Source organism: Rhipicephalus sanguineus, chromosome 10 (assembly GCF_013339695.2).
Source record: "Rhipicephalus sanguineus isolate Rsan-2018 chromosome 10, BIME_Rsan_1.4, whole genome shotgun sequence".
NCBI classification, from domain to species: domain Eukaryota; kingdom Metazoa; phylum Arthropoda; class Arachnida; order Ixodida; family Ixodidae; genus Rhipicephalus; species Rhipicephalus sanguineus.
This window is the reverse complement of record NC_051185.1, coordinates 17,940,595-17,963,525: the sequence shown is the minus strand read 5'-3', so window position 1 is coordinate 17,963,525 and position 22,931 is coordinate 17,940,595. Positions and strand designations below refer to the sequence as shown.

The window sequence follows — 22,931 nt, the reverse complement described above, 5'->3', positions numbered from 1 at the left end:
AACTGCAAGCACTCTGCTCACTGATTCCTTTTGTTTGTTTTCGTTTGGTTTATTTCTTACGCTCTATCCGAACACGTCCGCGCGCACGCGCCATCATGGTCTCGGATGCAATTCTTTATCTGCGTAAGCTACACCCACATGACATTGCGAACGTCTGTAGCGTATATAAACGTAAGAAAGCAGCTCTTGTGGTAAGAAAAGTTCAAATTGGGAACGGCGATCGACGACGGTCTGTGTTCCACACGTCAAGCGAGACCTTCACAACCACCAGAAGCTGTCGCCCGCCAGAACAACCGATCCACAAGCCATTCACCACTATGCTCAACCTCAAAGCCCTCAAGGAGAAAGACAGGCAGAAGCGAGAGGCGGCCAAGCAGACGACTCGTCCATCTGCCGCCTTGACGCGCGTCGTCAAGGACGTGAACGAGATGGACCTGCCCAGCACGTGTCGCACGGTATTCCCGGACCCGGACGACCTCACGAACTTCAAGGTCATCGTGTGTCCCGAAGAAGGCTTCTACCGGGGCGGCCGGTTCGTGTTCGACTTCCGAGTCGGCGCCAACTACCCGCACGAGCCGCCCAGCGTGAAGTGCGAGACGTCCGTGTTCCACCCGAACATCGATCCCGAAGGCAACGTGTGCTTGAACATCCTTCGCGACGAGTGGAACCCCGTGCTCACGCTCGGATCGGTCGTGCTCGGACTGCTGGTCATCTTTCTGGAACCCAACACTGAGGACCCGTTGAACAAGCACGCCGCCCACATGCTGCTCCACGATCGGCAACAATTCGCGGAATTCGTGCAGGGCTGCATATTCTCGGCGCGTTACGACGCCGGCACCAGCTCCAATCGCATGTTCACGTGACTCCCATAGCGTTGTTTTTTTTTTTTAATCTAGAAAGTTCTTTTTAGTAACTCGCTGCGTTGTTCCTCACAGTGGTGGACGTCAATAAACACGCGTGATTGCGGCGAAGAAAGTTTTTTTTGCGAATGATCGCACGTGGCGTGATTATTTTTTTCTTACTCTAACAAGTATACCGCAAAAGGCGAAGGATAGGAGGAACACGACCACTGGTCTTTCTAGTAGCGCTCGTCCGATCTTCATGTTCCTTATTGTGTCCTCGTTTTTTTTTTTTTGCGCTACTTGTTCAAGTATGGCTTGACCACGGTGGTCTAGTGGTTATGGCGCTCGACTGCTGACCCGAAGGTCGCGGGATCGAATCCCGGCCGCGGCTGCTGCATTTTTGATGAAGGCGAAAATGTTTAAGGCCCGTGTACTTAGATTTAGCTGCACGTTAAAGAACCCCAGGTGGTCGAAATTTCCGGAGCCCTCCACTACGGCGTCCCTCATAATCTATCGTGGTTTTGGGGCGTTAAACCCTAGATATCATTATTATTATTGTTCAAGTATGAATTCTCCAAACTAACTCAAATTTCAGTTCACTTGGCATTTTTCTTCTGTGGTGGCGTCGAAAATCGGTGCAATACAGTTTTAGTTTAGGGTACGCAAAGCTCCGTGTACGCAACGTATACCGCGCTACGCACGTTGTATGGTTCGCGGTGCCTTGCAGCGTTATATATCATACTTGCTCAATGACTGAGCAGCTGATATTGTGCCTGAGCGTCAACTGTGTTGATCCGCGCAGACTAATGGCGAAGCGAAAGCTACAATCATAGGCGTATCAACGCAAGGACGAAAAATGGACACGACACGTGCGCTCGTGTTGTTTCATTTTTCGTCCTCGCGCACCAAAGACCTTCGTAGCAAGACCGTTTGCGTCATTTTCGTTAACCAATCAATATCGAATGCCGTGAGAACTTCGATAGTACGTCACGCTGGGACGGTCACGTGTGCGGACAGGGTTTTCACCCATTACATCACGCAGCCAGCCTTGGCAAGCCAACTTGTTTTGAAGCCAGCAGTGTCGGCCCAACACGTAAAATTTTGCGTAAGGTCACGCAAGCAATTAGATTCGCCGAGCATTTGGGGTTTTGTGCCCGGTACTTCTTAGTCAAAGCGCGCTTCTTGGCATAATTCGGTCGGATCACTGAGGAGGTTCGTAGACAGAACGCTACCGGCGGTTGCAAAACCGACCGCGCGCTCTGACGTTTTGATCACGTGTTGGGCCGACACAGTAGGCTTCAATCGCGTTGCGTGATGTTACTGTTTCCTTCCTTCATGTTTTCGCCATCTACACCATATTGTCTCTTCTCCGATGACCTTAACCATTACAGAATAGCATCAGAATATGGCGGAATTCGACAGTGTTCAGAACGGTAGCCTGTAGCTAAGGGACGAGTAGCCTCTCAGCATGTTCCCGTCCCAAAGAGCGCAATACCGGAACTTCCGGTCGCCGTCACATGCGGAAGAGTCACGTGACCCGAGCAGAAACGTCACCGTGTGACGTCACCAATAGTGCGGGAGGTCGCCCACAACTCTGGTTCTGGCAGTAGCGACGACGAAATAGTAAAAACCGCGAAGCGGTACATCATAGGTCACTGGACCCCCATTGACGCGGGGCAACCACTGACACTGTCTATAAAGATCGATACTTATGCAACGCCAAGTAGAGCCTTCCCTTTGATCCACGTTATACGGCGGTAGTATGACGTCATCGGTGACGTTACTGCTCAGGTGACGACGCTATTGCTCTGTTTACGATATGACCTTAATGAAAACCAGCGGATAATGGAAGCCTAGGAACTTATACGGAACGTTTAATTGTACTGTTTTTAGTGCATTCCATTAATTGTGACATAGATGTGGAGAAACTAAAGTGGACGAAAAGACAACTTGCCGCTGGCAGGGACCGAACGTGCGACCTTCGGATATTTCTATATCCTTTATAGGATATGAAAGCACACACCCTCGCACTGTGCGGCGTCGGAAGAAACAATCGAGATAGCGCAATGCATAGAGTTCAATAATAGTACACTAGAGGGAAATCTGGCGCTATATGTCTATGGGAGCTGCAACGCATGGCGCTTCAGCCAGCATGGGGATGATGGGTAGTACACGAATTTGATTAAGCTTCGTTCTTTCGGCTCCGTGTGGCCTGCAGCCGCTTTGTCGCAAGACGAAGTTCAGCAGTTCCACTTCACCACCTTGACCCCTTTATGCTGACCAATTCAAATCAGTTCACGAGGTTCACAACGGGCCATTCTTTTAATCAAAACAAAAGCCAAAACAACAATAAACAAAGCCACAGGCGCCTTCGAAGCCGCAAGCACGAAGACCCATCATTCCCATGGTGGCTGAATGATCGTAAGTATTCTGGTAGAGTGTACTAGAACTGGGGAGTGCTTGGAACGAGCTTCGAAAAGTGAAGCTCAAACAGGGTCTATCCGCTTGTGGCGCTGCGATCAGTAGTCTGCAATGTGTCGTTCGTTAAGGGTCGCGCGCGGCTCCGCCGAAGTGGTGCAGGGGTAGAATGCCCGCTTCCCACTCAAAAGGCCCTGGTTCTAATCGCAGCTGTAGACATCACATTTTACGCTACTTTTTGTAGCAATACGTAGCACAAGAAGCTAGTTCTAAAAAACAAACGAAAACCAATACAGCTATAAAAAGGTGATACCAAGAATAAAAACCCACCATCTACAGCTGCGATTCGAGCCCGAGCCTTTTGAGTGGGAAACGGGCATTCTACCTCTGCGCCACTTTGGTGGAGCTGCGCGCAACTCTTAAACGACGACACAATGCAGACTACCGATCGCAGCGCCACAAGCGGATAGACCCTGTATGGGCTTCACTTTTCGAAGCTCGTTCCGAGCACTCCCCTGTTCTAGTACAATCTACTTCTGGGAAACTATGACGCAAGGCACCCAACGGCCGTATAGCGTGCGCAGTGTAAGTGCTATCTTGTGTGCCCGTTTCCCGCGCAACCGTACTCATCTTTCGTAAATTTGAGCGCATATGCGAAGCCTCGCACCCGCAATCGTCCTGCGTATACGCAAAAATGTTGCGGTATACTAAGCAATGGACCGTGTACTCTTTCCCAGATCGCAGAGGTGCGCCGATGCGACCACAGGGGCAACGGCTGGTCACAGTGTACATTAAACACTGCGTCAATCGCTGCAGCCGTTAAGTAGTAGTACAATTACATTGCAAGCGAAATACGCAAAATGCCTCGTGTATACGTGGCTATGATCAAGATTAGATTATTAGCACCTCGGTATATAGGCGGCATATACAGAACCAAAGAACAATTGGCATGTGTGACTATGGTCTTTATGGAAGTGTAAAAGTCAAACTTTCGCCGCAAGGGCGAAGCAATGAATGCGATAGCTACAAATGGAATGTTATACGAAGACTAGCTTGCTGACTCGCTTAGCATCCGATATGGCGTAAGTCAACAAAACGTTGGCGTAAGGAAACCCGGCCACTGAAGCGAGCGAAGCGACCTACGTTTATTGCTTGACCGCAAACTGGGCGTTGAGAACGCCGCACGTACAAAGGTATCAGCCGTCTGCTGGTCGCTGTCAATATAGGGAGCACGCGACCGCTCCCGGCCGGTCAAAGCACGCGGTTCCTGCCGATCTCTTATGGTCTTAACCTACTGTCGCAGCCTGCGTACTGTGAACGACCTTACGATCTACTCAAATCGATCTGTTCACGACGCGCCATTTTTATGCGTCAACCACTATACCACAGTGGTAATCGCGCACACCTCTCAGTGGCACACCCGTAACACGTCATCAACACGCAAAGCGCGTCACTTGACGTCACGCTCAACCTTGCCATTGTTCGTCTCGCGATGGCATCACTTCTTGTGCACCGTTATCGTAATCGTACAACCCACGAGGACTCGATTACAATGTCTCATTCAAAAAAAGCCGGCGGTATAGTTCCCTGCGTCGATATCAGACTATCCGAAAAAATGCTGGTGAACTATCGTGCTATCACCTTATGACCGCAAAACTGAAGGCATTCATCAAGCTGGGATTCACAGCAAAGGCTATATCTGAACTTCTGCGTTATACGAGTCGATTTTTTTGTATTAGTTTTTGTCGCCAGACCATAGTGTGTGCTCTGCGCAAACTCTCTTAGGAGCAGTGCAAGCTGGGCCGTGTGTTAAATGAAATACCGGACAGCGTTGTCGCGCAAGAAGCGAACAAGTTGGACACGCCAGCCCCTCTGGACAAGTGTCAATCCCAGGGACAGGTGTCTGCATACGTCGAACTAGACTTCACCCCATCGCAAGCTGTCATACGTCTGAGTTCCGAACAAAGTTCACGATGAGTGACTTCCCTTATGATCCGAACCCACATCAGCAACAACAGCAGAAGCAAGAGCAACAGCTTCAGGAGCGACAACATGAAGAAGCTGAAACGAGTCGTGTGGGTACGGTACGTTGTTCTGCCGCCCTGACTCGCGTCACAAAGGACATCAACGACTTGGACCTGCCCAGTACGTGTCAGACGGTGTTCCCGAACCCCGACGACCTGATGAACTTCAAGCTGACCATCTGTCCCGAAGAGGGCTTCTACCGCAACGGTCGGTTCGTGTTCAACTTTCGAGTCGGCGACAGCTATCCGCACAAGCCGCCCAAGGTGAAGTGCGAGACGCGAGTGTTCCACCCGAACATCGACCTCAAGGGTCACGTGTGCCTCAACATACTACGCAGTGATTGGAATCCAGTGATGACCCTGGGTTCGGTCGTGGTCGCGCTGCAGTTCGTCCTCCTCGAGCCCAACACGGACGATCCGTTCAACGAGGAAGCCGGACAGGTGCTTCTTCACAACCGGAAACTGTTCGAGGAGTACGTCGGAATATCTATGTCCGGAGGGCGCGTCGGGTCGACGTACTACGACTACTGCCTCAAGTAACCTGTCGTCCGCGGTTCATGTAACCCTCCGCACCGTGCACCTTCCTTTAGCAGACGTCAATAAAAGTGTCGTGACGTCAGCTGCTTGTACCCGTTGCTAATATGCGTGTTGGCGTACTTTCTTTCACAAACAACAACTCATGTCCGTTTACGCCTCCACGGCAGCGCGTAAGCCTAAACAGGTACGTGGTGCCAGAGTTCCTCAGTCATACGAGTTGCGAATCTCCCCATAGGCCCCATGTATCAAAATTCGAACACGCCGTTAGCCGAAATCACGAGCAGTATGCTGATTGTTGCGTCATCTGTTGACGAAAAAACAAACTAATAACCGCTCGCGACGACACCGGCACTGCGTGCCGCGTTGAGTAGCTTGCGAGGACCGCACGCAGTGGCGCCGCCGCGGCGATCAAGTGTTTTGTATTGGTGCTCCCAGATGGCGCGACAATCTGCAGGTACCCGCAGAATCGGCGATGGGTATTTGCGGGTTTCGGAACGCAGTTTCGCAACTGTTATCATTGAAGAGCTCTGCGTGGCGCTCTTGTGGACATACGGTGTGCTCCAATGCTTACTGTAGGCGGCTAAATAGACGGCTAAGCGGACAGCGGCCATCTTAAGTCCCATTCCCGTTCTCACGTAGCCGGCAAAATAAACAGCTTCGCCAAGGCAGCACCCCGTCCCCACCGTAGCGGCTTCGTTCGACGAAAGAAAGCCGGAGCGTTTCCTCTCTGCTTGATGAGCTATCGACTGCAGGCCTCGCAAGCGGGGAGATGTTATCGCGTGCACCCTTCGTGCGACGGAGATGGCCGGCTCGTTTCATCTCTGCTTCAGCCGCACTCGTCCCCAGCGCTTGCGTGCTTTTACTCGCGCGTAGAACGTACGATGCGCGAGGGAATGTAATCAATTTGGACTTCAACGGAGAAAACCCGCCGAGATCTCCCGATAATTGTTATCGCAATAAAAAAAGGGGGTAAACAATTGATGGTATTATGTTCTTTACTATGGAAATGCGGTCAGTTACCCCAAAGGGTATTTTAGAAATAAAGGATGTGATCTAAAGTGCTGTGGGTACTCTAATATGGAAGCGGTCCCTGTGTACCTACAATCACTGTAGAGCAAGACGCACTGACGGAGCGCATATGGAGTTTGCTTAGAACGACTTAGAGTACTATCTATACTCTAATACGGGCGAGGACTAAACGCAGGGATCGACTGCGTTCACAAAAAAGAAAAAAAAGTTACCTATACTTTTTTTAATAGGAAGCAGTGCGGCCTAAATACTCCAATGGACCACTTATTCTTTGTGTTTCGTGTATAGTGCTGTGGGTATTTGAGACAGCTTGCCGTTTTTCTTAACGATGTTGTGCTGCGACGCGCCTTTTTTTTTTTTCAAAAATTGTCACGTGAGCTTCCGGTCAGACGCTACGGGGAAGACGGATTTCCTGCGCGCCTGGTGCGCTCAGTTTTGGTTTCGCTTCGATTGGGGCCTTGAATTTCGGTGATTATTATCTCAAATTACGTGCGTTTTTCGCAGTTTTTAGAAAATTGGCATGCCATATATTGTTACGTCCTACAACTCATCCATATAAACAACGGCCCTAAAGATAATAATTAGAAAGTTAATTAACGAATTTTGGTAATTAGTGATTTGAATGTAACTTTGGGTGCGGCAGAGTTTTTGCGCCTCGGCGTAGAGTTGCTTTATGAAGACGACAGGGGCTCTACTTACTATCATAGCATCTTTATAAAAAGTCTGCATTGTCTAAAAAAACACCCCGTATATCAAAACCCCCATATAACGAGTCATGCCGTGTATCGGACAGTCGTAAAATCCACTTCAATATATTTCCGATGTATAAAATATTTTATATATCGAATTACCTATATGAAGAGCTCTTTTGTGATCCCCTTCAGATTCGATATATCCGGGTTCGACTGTAGTACCGTATTGCACTCTGCATGGTTGAGCTGTGTGCAGTTGCCCCTGAAAGGAGTAGCCATGCAAACGTTTTGCTAAGAGCTCTGTTTAGAAAAATAGCTCACGTGCCCCCTTATGAATTCGCCTAAGGCGACTCCAAGGCGAAAGCCATCTGCTTCTGCTTTTACTTCTTTTTCTTTTTAGTCGACTGTATTGATTCCTCCCCCGCCCCCCACGAAGCTTTCCGCAGCTCGCGTGGTGTAGCCGCAGAAATGGGAGACCTGTCCGTGGTGTTCAGACACGCCAACGTTCAGCCACATAACACGACAGTGCACCTAGAGTCCCACGCACACAGAGAGCCAACACATTACTAAGCAACCGCACATGTTTCAAAAGCAGTGGGAGGCATGGCTTGCGGACGAGGAAATGCAAAGCGAAACAGCTCTGCTTGACCAGACCCTGCAAGCCGGTCGTGCCAGCGGAGCCCTAGACTGAGGGCCCGACCATAACTGCCTGAATTTCTTTTTTTTTTTTATCTGAATCATGTTTCTTCCTTCTCCTTCTGGATCGGTCCACCCTTGACCAAGCGATGATTTCGCGTGATGACGTCATCCTGTGACGTCATGACAACTTTTGGCGAATTGTAACGTCATTCGTGATCACGTGGTGCTTTTTTGAGCCGTTCGTGTTGGCGCCGCCGACGCTCATTTGTACTCTGGCAGAGCGGTAAGCCGTCCCAAACCTGACGAAACATGCGTGTTTTAAAAAAATTATTTGGAGCACTATATGCTTTATACTATGGGAGAGCGGCAACATATCCCCAAATCGATAATGAAGCTACAAACGAACAAGCGAAGGATTGGCTCGGTAGTCCGCACTACTGCGGTAATCTTGCAGACATATATCTATAGGGCCTTCTACATAGTACCGGTTTTGATGAAAAGTTACAACACCGTTCATCTTATAAACATCACTGCATGCAAACAAACACGGTTGAAAATGTGCTTGCTGCGTGTGCGACGTGTTCCTTATATTTCAACACGTTCAGAACATATAACCGCCGTTGGCTTTTGTATAAAATACTTTGTTTTTACTTCCTTTTAACCGTATGCACAAGGAGCTCACTGTACATGTAGTGTTTTTTTTTTTTAATTACCCCAGGAACCATCCATCGATGCTCGCCACAGCCAATGTGTATTCCATTTAAGTACACATTACAGACACGTGTGCTTGACACGAATGAAAACAAATCGAAGACATTCCAAATTTCACTAGCTGGTTGCAGCAGGGTGGAAGCTACGAAGTGTAAGCAAGTCACACTCTTGCGCAGCAAAACATAGTTCCGTTTGTCATTGCATTATAATTGGAGAAGGTGCTACGCGTCACAGCAATACGTGATGCGCTAAGCAGGATTCGCATGTACGTCATGAGCATTTGATTATTGCATCGGTAACTTCCGATAATTGTGATGACGAACCAACATGGCAGCGCCCATGCAGACGCGATCGCGCGCTTCGATCCGAACTCGCGTTTCCTACTTGCCCACTGTCCTGACAACAATAAATAAACGGTGGAATCTGCTATCGCTCTGTGCCATCTCACGCTGAGGACAAAGTATCAGGCACGTTTTTATTAGCTGTTTGTTCAGCCATGCCTGCTAAGCCTTGTCGCCGATAATTTGATAATGAGTCTTGGAAACAGTGCAAAATAGACGCGAGTACATTGCTGTCGAAGCACCGGGAGGCAAATATAACGCAAACACAAGCGTCGGTTTAGAACTTACGGGCCGCACAGCTCTCGACGGTGACTTCTTAATTTCGAGGCGCAAGGAACCAGCGTCGACGTGTGCTGCCATGTTATTCCTTCTTTTTTTTTTTCCGGCGCTACCGCTGCTGCCCAACGTTCACAGCGTTGGTTGCTACCACTTGTTCGTTTTACTCGCCCAACGCAGCGCCTGCCCAACGCCATTTTTTTTTTTCTGCGGCGCTGCCGTTGCTGCCCAACGCTAAGAGCGTTGGTTGCTCCCGTGTGCTCGCTCTATTCGCACAACGCGTTACGGCTACGGGGACGCCGAGCAGACGACGCTGCGCGGATGAATACATCGTGAGGTGTGCTCGCTCTTCCTATTGGCTGAGCAGCCCCGTAGCTTCCACAGTGCTGCAACCAGCTTGTGAGATATCGTTTCTTGCTGTCCTTATCTACATCCACATTAGACTGAACGGCGACCTGCGCCGTAGTGGAGAAGCCGTGATCAATTCCGATCCGCCCGAGGTTCTTTAGCGCACACCTTAGTTCAAGTACACGGTCCTCCTTGCATTTCGCCCCTATCAAAATGGGGCTCGCGTCCGCGAACGAAGCAGCGCGATAACTCAGCCTGCATAGGCTACCACGTCGGGTAAGCCAACCAATCAGTCTGCCAATCAATCCATCGGTCGACTGATCGACCAGCAAGCTAGTCAATCAATCAATTTTTAATCACTCGATCTCTAGACCAGGAAATCGATCAAAAGGTCAATCACTTATTCGGTCAATCAATCAATCAGTTAACTTATGTCCAGTCAGCTAAGCTATCCACCAACTAATTTATCAGTCGATTTGTGAATCAATCCATCGGTCGATTGTTCAATCAGCAACCTTGATACACTTCCTTGAAATGTATTTGTGGGCTAGCTAGACTTTTTATTATTGTGTGACAATATTCATTTGGATGCTGCCTTACTGCTTTTGACCTGTATTGTGCTTTTGTATGTATACATTGCCTGTGTTTGGTTTTTTTCTCTTTTCTTTTGCTCATTGCACTGTACCCCCTCACTCAATGCTTCTTAGGAAGCTCTGTGATGTATTTTAAATAAGTAAATAAATAAGTAAGATAGTCAATCAATCTATTCCTATATCAATAGATCACTCAATAAATCAATTGATCAGTCGATATGTCAGTCAGTCAATCAGTTAATCAGCCAATAGTCAAGTCAGTCATTCACTCAAGAATTTGTCCAACTGATCAGTCGGTGAGTCAATCAGTCAATCGATCGTCTTCGTACGTGCAGATGGCGCTGGAGAACGAGTATCGTGGCGAAGTTCGCTTCGGCGTCAGCCTGGCTCCGGCGTACGTGGAGTCGCACCGTGAGTACAGGCCAGCGTTCGGCGGCATGATGCAGCGCTTAACGGACGAGTACGCCGTCGACTCCTTCGGCGTGCTCGGCGCCACGGTGTCGCACATGGGGCTCAGGCCTGGTATGCCCGCCACCAACTGGATAGCGGTGAGTGAGAACACCATACGGTCACTTTGGATATCCTCAACTAGCTGTTGTTTATGTATGAACGTTTGCACAACGGCAACTAGCGTCTTAAGATGGGACAAGGGAAGAGAACATACAGACATTGTCCTCTATATTGAAGGGACATTAAAGAGAAAAAAGGATCCTTCTCGTATTAGTAAACCGCCGTTGGATGAGTAAACCTAACCTAACCTTACTTAACCTAACCTAACCTAACCTAACCTAACTTGACCTAACCTAACCTAACCTAACCTAACCTAACCTAACCTAACCTAACCTAACCTAACCTAACCTAACCTGACCTTACTCTTTCACGATACAAAAAGCACCACGCTCGCTGCGAGAAGACGTTTGGTAGGCGAGAAAGCGCGCAATAAGAAAATGCGGATGGCGACGCCGCCTCGATGTTCCCGCACCAGTCGCCGTGACGTCACTGATTTTGACGGTGTCTACTACGGCCTACGTAGTTCCTAGTCGCTATGAAGTACATTGTCTTCTGAGGAAGCGAGATGCTTATAACATACCAGATTTCAGGAAATTTGGTTGAGCCAATATGGCCTGAATACGAACAAACACTTCGAGTTCCGTGAAGTCACTATCGAAGATTTCGGCAGGAAATTTAAAAGTAAGACTTTTGACAGATTTTCGTCTGTTGATAAACCTGTCGTGGAGAAATTAATGACACTAGAGTTTTCACAGTTTAATTTATCAGTCTAAACTAATTTGTTGTTTCACTTTAGTGTTTGAAATCGCGAAATGATCTAGTTCGTACATAACTTAGTTGCGGGCCAGCGCCAGCCCTGTTATTCCGTGGTCCTTGTGTCTGTGAGTGCCGCGCGATCAACAGTATGACCGTGCTGTATGGACTCCTCGGCGTGGTGTCTGCACGTCCTCTTCTGATGGGCCGCCTTACAGCGCCGGTTAAAGGCTGTGATCATGAACCAACTACAGCCCTGCGCTGCGCCCTACCCCCCCCCCCCTCTCCCCTCCCCATGTACAACTACAGTCGGATACAACTTAAGACGTCATGATATGCCTCACCGACACGCGACTAAAGAAATAGTCCCGCCCCTGCACTCGGCGATGTTCTTCGAAGGCAGGGTCGCAGGCCATCCGGCTCATGACGTCAGTGTGGAGTGCGCGCCCATTGGTGCAGGCTCGCGTGCATTCACCCTTGAGAAGGAAAGTCGCAAACATCAAAAGTTGTACCGGATTATAGAACCTTGCACTGTTCCCCTCCCCTTATTGAGTACCTTGACCGAGGGTCCGTCAAGAACACGTGAATAGTAAATAATCCGAACCTTTGAACATGTCCAACCCCCTGCCCCCCCCCCCCCCCCCATGCACGCACGCACGCACAGAAGTTGTCACGAGAGTCCTTCTTGTCTGGTTTCTCCAAAGCAAACGTGCAAGCGAAGGAATGGAAACACAATGTGCGATAGAGCTTGAATGAGCAGGAATGAACCTATCTTTGTCGAAGGCGCCTTGTCATCCTTAGCGGGTTAGCTTTACAAGAGTTAGTCAGATAAGCTCTGACAGCCACACCACTTGGCGTGACGTCAACGACAAGGCGCCTTTGACAAAGACAAGTCCGCCTATCGAAACGTCGGTCAGCCTGCCTGAGGCAGGACCGCGTATGCACAGTGCGCGAACACAGGAAAAAAGTACAGAGTAGAAAAGATTAATAATAATAATAATAATAATAATAATAATAATAATAATAATAATAATAATAATAATAATAATAATAATAATAATAATAATAATAATAATAATAATATCTGGGATTTAACGTCCCAAAACCACGAATTGATTATGAGGGACGCCGTAGTGGAGGGCTCTGAAAATTTCGACCACCTGGGGTTCCTCAACGTGCACCTAAATCTAAGTACACGGGCCTCAAACATTTTCGCCTCCATCGAAAATGCAGCCGCCGCGGCCGGGATACAGAGTACAGAAAAGGAGCGCTGATTATCTTGATTATTTTAAGCGTGATTATCTGTTCGGGTTGTGGCAATCGTAGACACGGACTGGAATTGATTTGACTGGACGATCTTCGGATTAGGCATGTACTTATCGTTTTCTGCGCATGTATATTTTAAACAAGGTTCACCTAGAAAGCGCTGTTTATTCTACTCTCTCCCTTTTTTATGTGTTCGCTCGCTGTGCTAAACGCCGTCATGAACTGTAACCAACTCGCCCAAGCTTGCATTCTTGTCTGAGGCACTTTATTCCTGTTCTGAGACACTTAATTCCGGCTGTCTTAGCTCTCAAGTAGCTAAATTCTTCCAGCTAATCCCTAACACACGCAAGTCCGTTGCGCCTTCTTCGCGCTTCAGGGCATGTCGAAGAGCATGGACCGCCTTCCCATCAGGGGCAACCTGTTCCTAGGCGTCGTGCTCGAGGCGCACTACCCGTCGCTACGCCTGGACAGCGTCCGCCAGCGGACACTCGCCGAAACGCTCAGGTCCCAGATGGAACCACTCAGGCAAGTGCACCACCGGCCAGGCTTGATAGCGTTTCCACATCAGGCAAGCACAAAATCGTACTCAATATCCGAGCGCCACGAGCTAGACCACAAGATAAAGTCAACAAACGACAAAAATTTCAAACGCAATTGCGCCCATCCTGCCTACTCGTCTCTCTTTAGGCTTGGTGACGTTTCAAATAACGACAATCCACCGCGTCGAAATCATAATCACATGGTGCGGTAACCCTGGTATCATAGGCGTGCGCAAGGGGGGGGAGGGCGGCCGCCCCCCCTAATCACCTAAGAGGGAGGCGCGAAATCTGCCCCGTACATTGACCCTTCCAGTCACCTAAGAGGGGGGGGGGGCGCAAAATCTACCCCATACATTGACTTAGAAGGGGAGGGGGGTGCTGCGACGACCCTTTGCCCCTCTTAATGGGGAACCCTGCGCACGCCTACGCCTGGTATGATTGTTGTCAGCCTCGGTGGTACAGTGGTTACTGTGCTCGGCTGCCGCGATCCGAATGTCGCGGGTTCAATCTCTGCCGCGGCGGTCGCATTTCGATGGAGGCGAAATGCTAGAGGCCTTGTCTACTATGCGATGGCAGTGCGCATTAAAGAACCTGAGATGGTCGAAATTTCCGGAGCCCTCCACTACACGGCGTCCCTCACATTCATGTCGTAGTTTTAGGCTTTTAGCACGTAAAAATGCAGGTATTATATGAATATGTGGCATGCAGTAGTGGTTCGCTCCGGATTCATTTTGGTCGCCTGTAGCTTTTTTACCCTGCATCCGAATTCTGAGTACACGGGTGTTTTCTCGCACATCGCACCCATCGAAACACGGCCGCCGTTACCTTTGGGATCCTCGAGCTTACCAGCGCGACACCTTTAATACGCCTACGGGTCAGGGTCGGCGGCGCGACCACGTTTTCAGGTGCGCCACTGCGCGTGCATCGTCACAGGGTGGACACCCTGGTTCTCATCACCCACCTGTTGGACGTCACGTCGCTGCAGAGCTCGCAGTCTTGCCTCACGCAGCCACCCTCGCTGTGGATGCGGTCAGCCTCCCAAGACGACACCAGCAAGCCCACCACGCCCGACCTGGTAAGCACGCACTTCCAAAACCCAAAGGGGTCATGAACCGCTTTGCCAAGTAATCATCGAATGGCCTCAGTACAGGGCCGTACCCAGGAATTTTTTTCGGGGGGGGGGTTTGCGTGTAGAACGGCTGCCATTTTTTAAGATTTATACTGGCTTATTTTTGTGAATAAATCAAGTACATCGCTTACTTGTAATAATTCGATGGTACTTTTCAATTATTTGTACCCAAATAAAGAAATTGGTATGTCAACCTCAAATTCTGGTTAAAGCAAGAAATAAGTTTGGACAATAGCACCACCAAAGCCGGGGACACCGCGACCAACGGCTCCTGATGAAGTAACACAATGTAACCACGGTACAAAAACGGTATGTATGTGTTACAAGCTGCCACTCTAGCGTCGCCAGCGCGAAGTCGGCGACGGGAATGGCAGCAGGTTAGGTCGTTCCGTACGTAAGCAGAGACAGTGAAGAGATCAGAGACGTGTGTGGGGAAAAACAAAACTCTAGTGATATTGCAGCACGAGGAATCTAGTACAACACTTAATACCAACTAACAAAATACATATAAAATCAATAAATCAGCTTACAAGAGAGAAGTATTACAAACTACACAAAACTAACCAACAATAAAACTACAGATGAGAAAGTCCGAAGGTATAAGCAGGTGAAGGGATACCTGTGATGACCGGCAGCTTCGAGTCCACGACGATCGGATGCAAGAAGTCAGAGAGAGTTCTGGCACAACTGCGATGTCGGCGGTGTTGCAGCGCTGGTGTTTCCGGTAGGCTAGTGCTTGAAGCCGATCTCGGGCAGGTTGAACTTACTCGAGATTCAAGTACCGATGCCTACGTTACAGACGTTAATTTCGCGTCACAACTAGACGAATGGCTAAGTTTAGGTGGCCAGCCGATACGGAGCCACAACCACTTAAGGGATACTTCTTGATCTCCTTCTACACCATGTTGGTCAGCAACTAGACTGCTTAGCAAGGCGAAATCCTGCGCTTAAATCGACCTCCGTGTCCCCTCATTCTCGTCCTGGGGGAAAAGAGACCTCTACATGGGTCCAATCATGCACGTTTCATTGTTAGAAACTCCACCCTAAAAATATATTGACCGCGTCCCTTTTTAATTAGGAGAGGGTCCTCAACTGAGCGAGAGTGACAACCTGTTGGGGTTCTCTCATACGGCTTGTCCACAAGCAGTTTTGCCCGTGGGAATGGTCAGTTTCCTTGGTTTCAGCCGGTGCGTCTTGCAGTCTACAGCTGGTCCGGGGTGCATCGCGGCCTTTGACGACCCTGCCGACGCCGCCGTAGGTACAAAGGATCAAACATCGGCGACTAACGTTTGAAGAAGAACACCCCATTCAGTACTTCCCTGCACTAAAGACCAGTCTTTTCATGAGCGAACGGTTCCACCGGTCAGCGGGGGAGTGCGGCGCCCGTTAATTTCCCGTTACGCCGGGTCGCAAAAATGGCAGTCCGTGACAGTATGTATGCAAGCAAACAAACAAGTCGCCCGACATTCCGATCTTCTTGTTACCGTTCGCACATTCTGCTTGCTGGATAGTTTCCTCGTAATTGCGAAAGAATAGAAGGGTTGAAGCTTGGGCTAGCTGGGTTTAGCTTTTAATCGACTCTTGAAACATAGAGGGAAGTTTAAACGAGGAAGTTTTTCCTTCTCGGCAACTTGCAAAATTCTGTGAGGACTTGTTCTGGGGTCACTTGAAGTTCTCGATGGATGCTGAGCAGTGCTAGTCCGGTCAATCTGTCGTTGTTCATATGATTTCGAAGGTAGCTCTTCAGCCTTCTCAGTGTGGAAAAAGTCCGTTCCGGGGTCGACGTCGACACGGGTAAAGTCGCCAGGATAGAAAGTAGGCTGTGGATGTTCGGAAAAAAGTCGCGGTTGCACATCTCTAAGGCCTGTAAAGCACAAGCTGGGCGATTCTTTTCTTCGATCTGGCAGCATTTGTTCACCCACAGTGTGAACTCTGCTTCGATGACATTAGCGGAAGGAATGTCGCCAAGGTAAAACTGCACTGCATCATCAATATCAGAAAGGCTAGCCGATGCGCAGAATTTCGGCAGCAGCATGTTAAGGCCAACCACGACCTTCTTATGGGCATCGAACCGGTCTCTTAATTGATTTTCGAAGTCAGCCAGCAAAGGCAAATACACATTCCTCCGGTAGTACTCTTCGGGAGTAGCAGAAGGTACGTTGCTTCTTTGCATCTGCCTTCCAGTGATGCGTGGTAGGGCCATCTCAACATTTGTGATCTTCAGCAAAGAGAGCGACTTCAGAAAAATCTTATTAAATTCCGTTTCCGCACTAGCCCTTTTTGTGGAAAGAACGTCTATAACATTCTTTACGTGATCGCACGCTTGAGCCAAGTCACAGTCAATTTTTTGAAGAAACTTGCAAAGTGGCAGTGTCAAAGAGAAGAGGTCGCTACAGATCTGAAGCGAAACGACAAACTCGGGCTTCGTAATGGCATTGAGCAGTTGAGAAGCTTTTGATGAAGTATCAGATGACGCGGCCTCTTCTTCCAAATATTCGAGGAATTGTACAATAGGCACGTACAGTTCAAGGAAACGCTGAAGTGCATCGTGACTCTCTACCCACCTTGTTTGGCAAAAGGAGAGAACTGATTTTCTTTTTTCTTGTGTTAAATCTTCTACTTTGTCTCGCAGTTGGTTCGTCCTCTGTGGCGAAGCTCTCACAAACGTACAGGTTGAGGATACAGTTCCCAAACAGTTGCGGATGCTGGGGAGTTTGCATGCGTGAAGCAGAGCAAGGTTCAACGAGTGGGCGCTACAATGCACGTACAACGCTTTGGGCGCTGTTTGACGAATGAAGGCTTGAACACCGTTAAGGTGGCCGCTCATTGATGCCGCGCCGTCGTATCCTTGCCCGCAAAGTAGGTTCAGGTCAAAGCCATGACCTCTAAGGCTGTTCAGGATTGTGCTCGCCAGCGCCTTGCCAGTGAGATCGTACACGGGAACGAAATCTACAAAATCTTCTTTAAGTATGGGCACTCCCGACGTGTCGTGTCCAACGTACCTTACACATAGGGAAATGTGGGCGGTGCGAGATATATCAGTGGCCTCGTCAGCTAGAACTGAAAAACACGAACCTGAGTTGACGTTTTCAACTATCTTTCTTTGTATGATTTTACCACAGAGGGTGATCAACTCATTTTGAATTTTTGGGCTCGTGTACAGCGCATTCGCCGGAGATGTTTCCATGTGAGCTCTCAAGGCGGCATCTCCACATTTTGCTCTCATCCTAAGCAGTGCGCGGAAATTTCCATCATTTTTCAATGGCAGCACTTCAGACATATTTATCGGACCAGAGTCGTCTGTGCCGCGAAGCGGTACTTCTTGCCTGCCACAGAAAAGGATTGTTTCTATTATTGGCAGCAAGTTCTTGCGGTTTTCTTCCGCCTGCTTTTTAAGACCGTGGTCAAGTTGTGTTAAGATGTCATGCTGTGAGCGGGACCGGACTGCTAAAAAGTTCTCCGATAGCGTTGTTGACATGGCGTGATAACTGCTGGATGCGTGGCTCTTAAAGGCGTCCATGGCTTTCTTGTAATTGGTGAACTCCTTAGTTACAAAACAGCCCAAGCGCTGGTGCTCCCCTTTTCCTGCACACTCGCTTGCGAAGACTACGCAATATTTGCATAATGCTCCTTGAAGCTTCTCTGAATAAACAAGCCATGGGTAACGATCTACCCAGTGAGGTTGGAACTTCAGATTCCTTTTCCCTGTGGCTGGATAATCATAGTTAGCCGGAGGGGTCCACGGATTGAGCAGCAGCTTCTCCGTCGTCTCTGGATCATTTACATTATTGCTTTTCGAGACAAACAGTCCCAAGTCCAAAATATTCGCACTCGTCGCACAGAGGGGAGGCGAACCAGAATGTGTAGGTGCCATGCCACTCACCTTCCTTGGGCATTGCCCAGTGGTAAAGGCGTCACTTTGCCCAGCGTTGACTGTAGAACAAAGGTCACTTGGAGTTGCACTGCGGCCACCATCATTTTCCGGCGGCGCATGGGTGTCCTGCTTGTGTTCGTTCTCAGGTGATTCACATAAACCGGTGCATTCTCCTGAGTCGCTACAGAAGTTCCGACGCGCTTGGCTTTCCACCAGTGCTGAGGAGGGCGAAGTTTTATCCTTCGAAGGAGGCGGTTCTTCTCCGTCCGCTTCATCGGTTCGAACTTTCTTGAAGTAAGACGCAAGACTCCTTTGCTTCGTTGTTGCAGAGTGTCTTTTCATTTTGCTGCCGCAATCCTGTGCACGCACACAGAAGTGGCCAGTGGCTCCAAAAAGACGTTTGCGACTGCTTCGACTGCCTGGCGTGAACGGCGGGCGATGTTTTCTTCCTCTCTTATCCACTTTACAGTGGCTAGAATGTAGAAGTGTGATGAACGCGCCGGCTCCCGCGTGGCGCATGTGTTTTCTGAACGCCGCTACAGCTGGTGTGCATGCAGGACCATTATTGTACTCCCGCTGCAGCAAACTGGATTAACGCTACTTAAAGACCTTTTCACAGAAGACTCCATGGGCACTCCATACTCACCTTAATATACGTGAACCCCCCAAGAATGCACTGCCGAGACATTTGCACTCCCGTGGTACAGTCCAGAAAGCAGGTGTTGCTCCGTTCCTGTGAAAAAGTCACCTTTTCACAGACGGCTCCCTGGGCGCCTGCATAATTCTCTCTGGGCTGCGCTAATTAAATAGCCGTGACCCCCCAAAAATGCACTTTGTAGGCTGTGACGTCAGCCTCTGTACTCCCGCGCGCAGCCCAGCTTGGCGGCGTTTTTTCTCTCCTGTGAAAGTTGACCGCTGGTGCCGGATTGTGTGCCGGCTGTATCCTCGCTTTGTGTGCTTTGTAGGGAGGCGCATATACCTTGTGTGTACAGAAGAGGTAGATTTCCTTGCGTGCGGTTAAGGTTGTTCGAAGTTGCTCGGATATGCCAGTCTTTCAGTAGATGTCATCTTCGATGATTCGTTTCGGTGGCGAAGACTACAGTTTGAGAAAAGTTTACCCTGCAGCCTGCGTCCTCGGAATGCGCCGCTGAGTTTTTCCGCTTAGGGGTTTCGTTCCCTGGCAAATTTGCGCACGTCGTGTTGGTGTTGCCGTTGCTGTCGAACTGTTTACTTTCACAGAAGGAGACGCGCTTTTCGTAGAAACCCAAAGCCGACACGTGCGGTCCGCACAGACGGATAACTTCTCCAGCGGCAATGCACAAGGAAAGCATCTGGAATCAATAAAGGAGCTGCTACGGGGTGAAAGACGAAAAAGAAAAGACTCGAAGGAACGCGAGGGCGAAGTGCAAAGCTGTACAAATAGGGCAGGTGCGCGTGCGGGGGAGGGAGCGCTGAGGTGTTCTAGTAGGTTTGAAGAAAGGAAGAAGAGGGAAGCAATGCCAGGAAAGTTGCAGTGTAACTTTGGCAGCTGGGGGTCGCTGTGAAGGCGTGTAAATATTTTAGTATCACCCGAAAAGTTAAAGCATCAAAAAAATTTCGGGGGGGTCAGAACCCCCTCAACCCCCCCCCTAGTTACGGGCCTGCCTCAGTATCGGAGTTTATTAAGGCGAAAGCCTTAGATTCCTCATGAAACACGGAAATTCACCATCGGTGTCGGGGACGGGTGATGCAAAAAATTGTCATCACGTGATGACGCCATCATGACGTCACTGTCACGTCTCGTGACGTAAAGTCAGATGATGACGCCATCACATGACATCGTAGCTTGGTCAAAGGTGAGCCGATCACGGCGGCAGTGAAAAACCAGGTGAGGTACAATTTGGTACAATTTTCTTTCTTTCACGGTAGGGAATGGGTTAAGCGAAGCTTCGGTGAGTTGCAAATATCGATGGCGGCGGCATAATTCGCGCACTATGCCGCCGCCGCCACGTAGTTAGCGGACGTACACAAATAGGCTCTCGAAGATGCACCGGTAACATGCGCATTTGCATTCACCTTAAAAATTGAAGCTCCTCCCACAGAACCGCGGTCGCCGCGGTGCGCTTAGCCTATCCCTTACCTCTACAAACGAGTCGCGCCAAGCTGGTTTCCGTTTGAAGCGTAAGCATTTTCTCTCTGCTAATGTAAACACTGGGCATATTGGGAAATAAAAGTTAGTCGTTCCGCCCTAAAATTTTATGTTTGGTGGTGAACCATGCCAGAATCTCAGAAAAGAATCAGCCGGCACGTTCAAGTTTTTGATGTGAAACCGGTGACACAATTGTGTAGCGTCTGTGATAATAAATTTTTCTAAACAGCCATCTCTCAGTAGAGTCGTAGAGTACTGGGTATTACGTGCCGTTCCCATTAATTCTAAACCATATTTCATATGTACGGGTGCTGCAGTGACAGGTTACTGCTCTCTCATAGTTTATAAATTACCTATATAAAGATGTTTATTGGCGGACACTCGGCGAAGATGAACGACGGCTACAGTCAAGGCGGGGCCGACTCTGCACGAGCTGCCTTCTCTCCGAAGAGGGCAACCCACTAGAAGGGGCTGGAGAGGACGACCCACTTCAGAGTTCCAAAGCTTCGCTACAATTACTCCGGGTTCGAAAAGGGAGCCGCCTGGCGACCTAACAACTTGTCACAATGAGCGGGTCATGCTATAGGCCTTGAGGCGCTCCACGTTTACAATGTCGCGCCCTCGACGGCGCATGTCCGAGGATGGATCGATGGGTTCGATCAGGTAGTTTACAGGGAATGTGCGTTCAACGACACGGTAGGGGCCTTCGTATTTGGGCAGTAGTTTTGAGGAGAGGCCAGGTGCAGTGGTAGGGATCGAGAGCCATACCAGCGCTCCAGGGAGGAAGGTCGGCTCAGAAGTCAGAGGCGTAGCCAGAAATTTTTTTGGGGGGGTTCAACCATACTTTATGTACGTTCGTGCGTGCGTTTGTATGTGCGCGTGCCTATATACGCAAGCAAAACTGAAAATTTCGGGGGGGGGGTTGAACCCCCCCAACCCCCCCCCCCCCCCCTTGGCTACGCCCCTGTCAGAAGTGATTCTGTCACCGCTAATGCTCCTCTGCCGCTCTTGGTCATGCGTAGTGAAGGTCTTGGCAAGTTCGCGACACTCTTCGGCAAGTCGGGCGGTAGCAGAAATCGCGCACACTCAGACCGATCCGGCTTGTATGGAAGGATTGTGTCGATTGTGTGCGAGGGGTGCCTGTCATACAATAAGAAAAAGGGAGAAAAACCAGTGGTGCTCTGAGCGGCGGTATTGTAGGCGTAGGTGACGAAGGGCAGAATGGCATCCCAATTGGTGTGATCGGCGGCGACGTACATGGAGAGCATGTCGCCGAGCGTACGGTTAAAGCGTTCGGTGAGGCCATTCGTCTGCGGGTAGTAAGCAGTAGTTTTGCAGTGAACAACGTGGCACTCTTTTAGAATGGCTTCGACGACTTCTGACAAGAAGACACGGCCTCGATCACTGAGCAGCTCCTGAGGTGGACCGTGACGTAGCATGAATCGGTGGAGCAGGAAGGAGGCCACATCGCGCGCTGTAGCCGCTGGGAGGGCGGCAGTTTCGGCGTATCGCGTGAGGTGGTCTACAGCGACGATGGCCCAGCGGTTACCAGCGGACGTCAGAGGAAGTGGCTCATACAAATCGATGCCAACACGCCCAAACGGCCGGTCAGGGCAAGGTAGAGGTTGCAGACCTGTCGGCGACAGGTGCGTTGAAGTCTTGCGGCGCTGACAATCGATGCAGGAGCGAACGAACTTCTGCACGTAGCGGTACATCCCTCGCCAAAAGTACCGTTGGCGGATGCGGTGGTAAGTTTTCGATACCCCAGAATGCGCACACTTCGGATCAGAGTGGAACGACTCGCATATGTCAGAACGCAGACTTCGGGGTATTACTAATAGCCACTGGCGGCCGTCGCCGCTGTAATTGCGTCGGTGGAGGAGGTCGTCGCGAACGGCGAAATGGTGGGCTTGACGACGCAACGCGCGAGTGGGTGGTGTTGCCGATGGATCAGTCAGCAAGTCTATCAGTGAGGCAATCCAGCGATCCTTGCGCTGTTCGGTAGCGATGGTGTGAATGTCGATGAACGAAACGGCAAGGGGAGGCACTGAGCTGTGGGCACTGTCGTCAGGCAAGGGAGAGCGCGACAGGGCGTCGGTGTCAGCATGCTGGCGTCCGTTGCGGTACAGCACGCGGATGTCGTAGTCTTGCAGGCGAAGTGCCCAACGGGCGAGACGGCCTGAGGGATCTTTCAATGACGACAACCAGCACAGCGCATGATGGTCGGTGACGACATCAAATGGGCGACCATACAAATAAGGTCGGAACTTCGTAAGGGCCCA

The 22,931-nt window shown here is 49.8% G+C and overlaps 2 protein-coding genes across 2 annotated transcripts; both read left to right on the top strand.

Moving 5' to 3' along the window:
* Positions 1-268: 268 nt before the first annotated feature.
* Positions 269-983, top strand: LOC119407161 (nedd8-conjugating enzyme UbcE2M-like). Its single transcript, XM_037674025.2, has one exon. The coding sequence runs from the start codon at positions 318-320 to the stop codon at positions 861-863; it is 546 nt and encodes a 181-aa protein (XP_037529953.1). The 5' UTR covers positions 269-317; the 3' UTR covers positions 864-983.
* Positions 984-5,063: 4,080 nt separating this feature from the next.
* LOC119407160 (NEDD8-conjugating enzyme Ubc12) lies at positions 5,064-5,931 on the top strand. The gene has a single exon (XM_037674024.2). The coding sequence runs from the start codon at positions 5,234-5,236 to the stop codon at positions 5,822-5,824; it is 591 nt and encodes a 196-aa protein (XP_037529952.1). The 5' UTR covers positions 5,064-5,233; the 3' UTR covers positions 5,825-5,931.
* Positions 5,932-22,931: the final 17,000 nt, after the last annotated feature.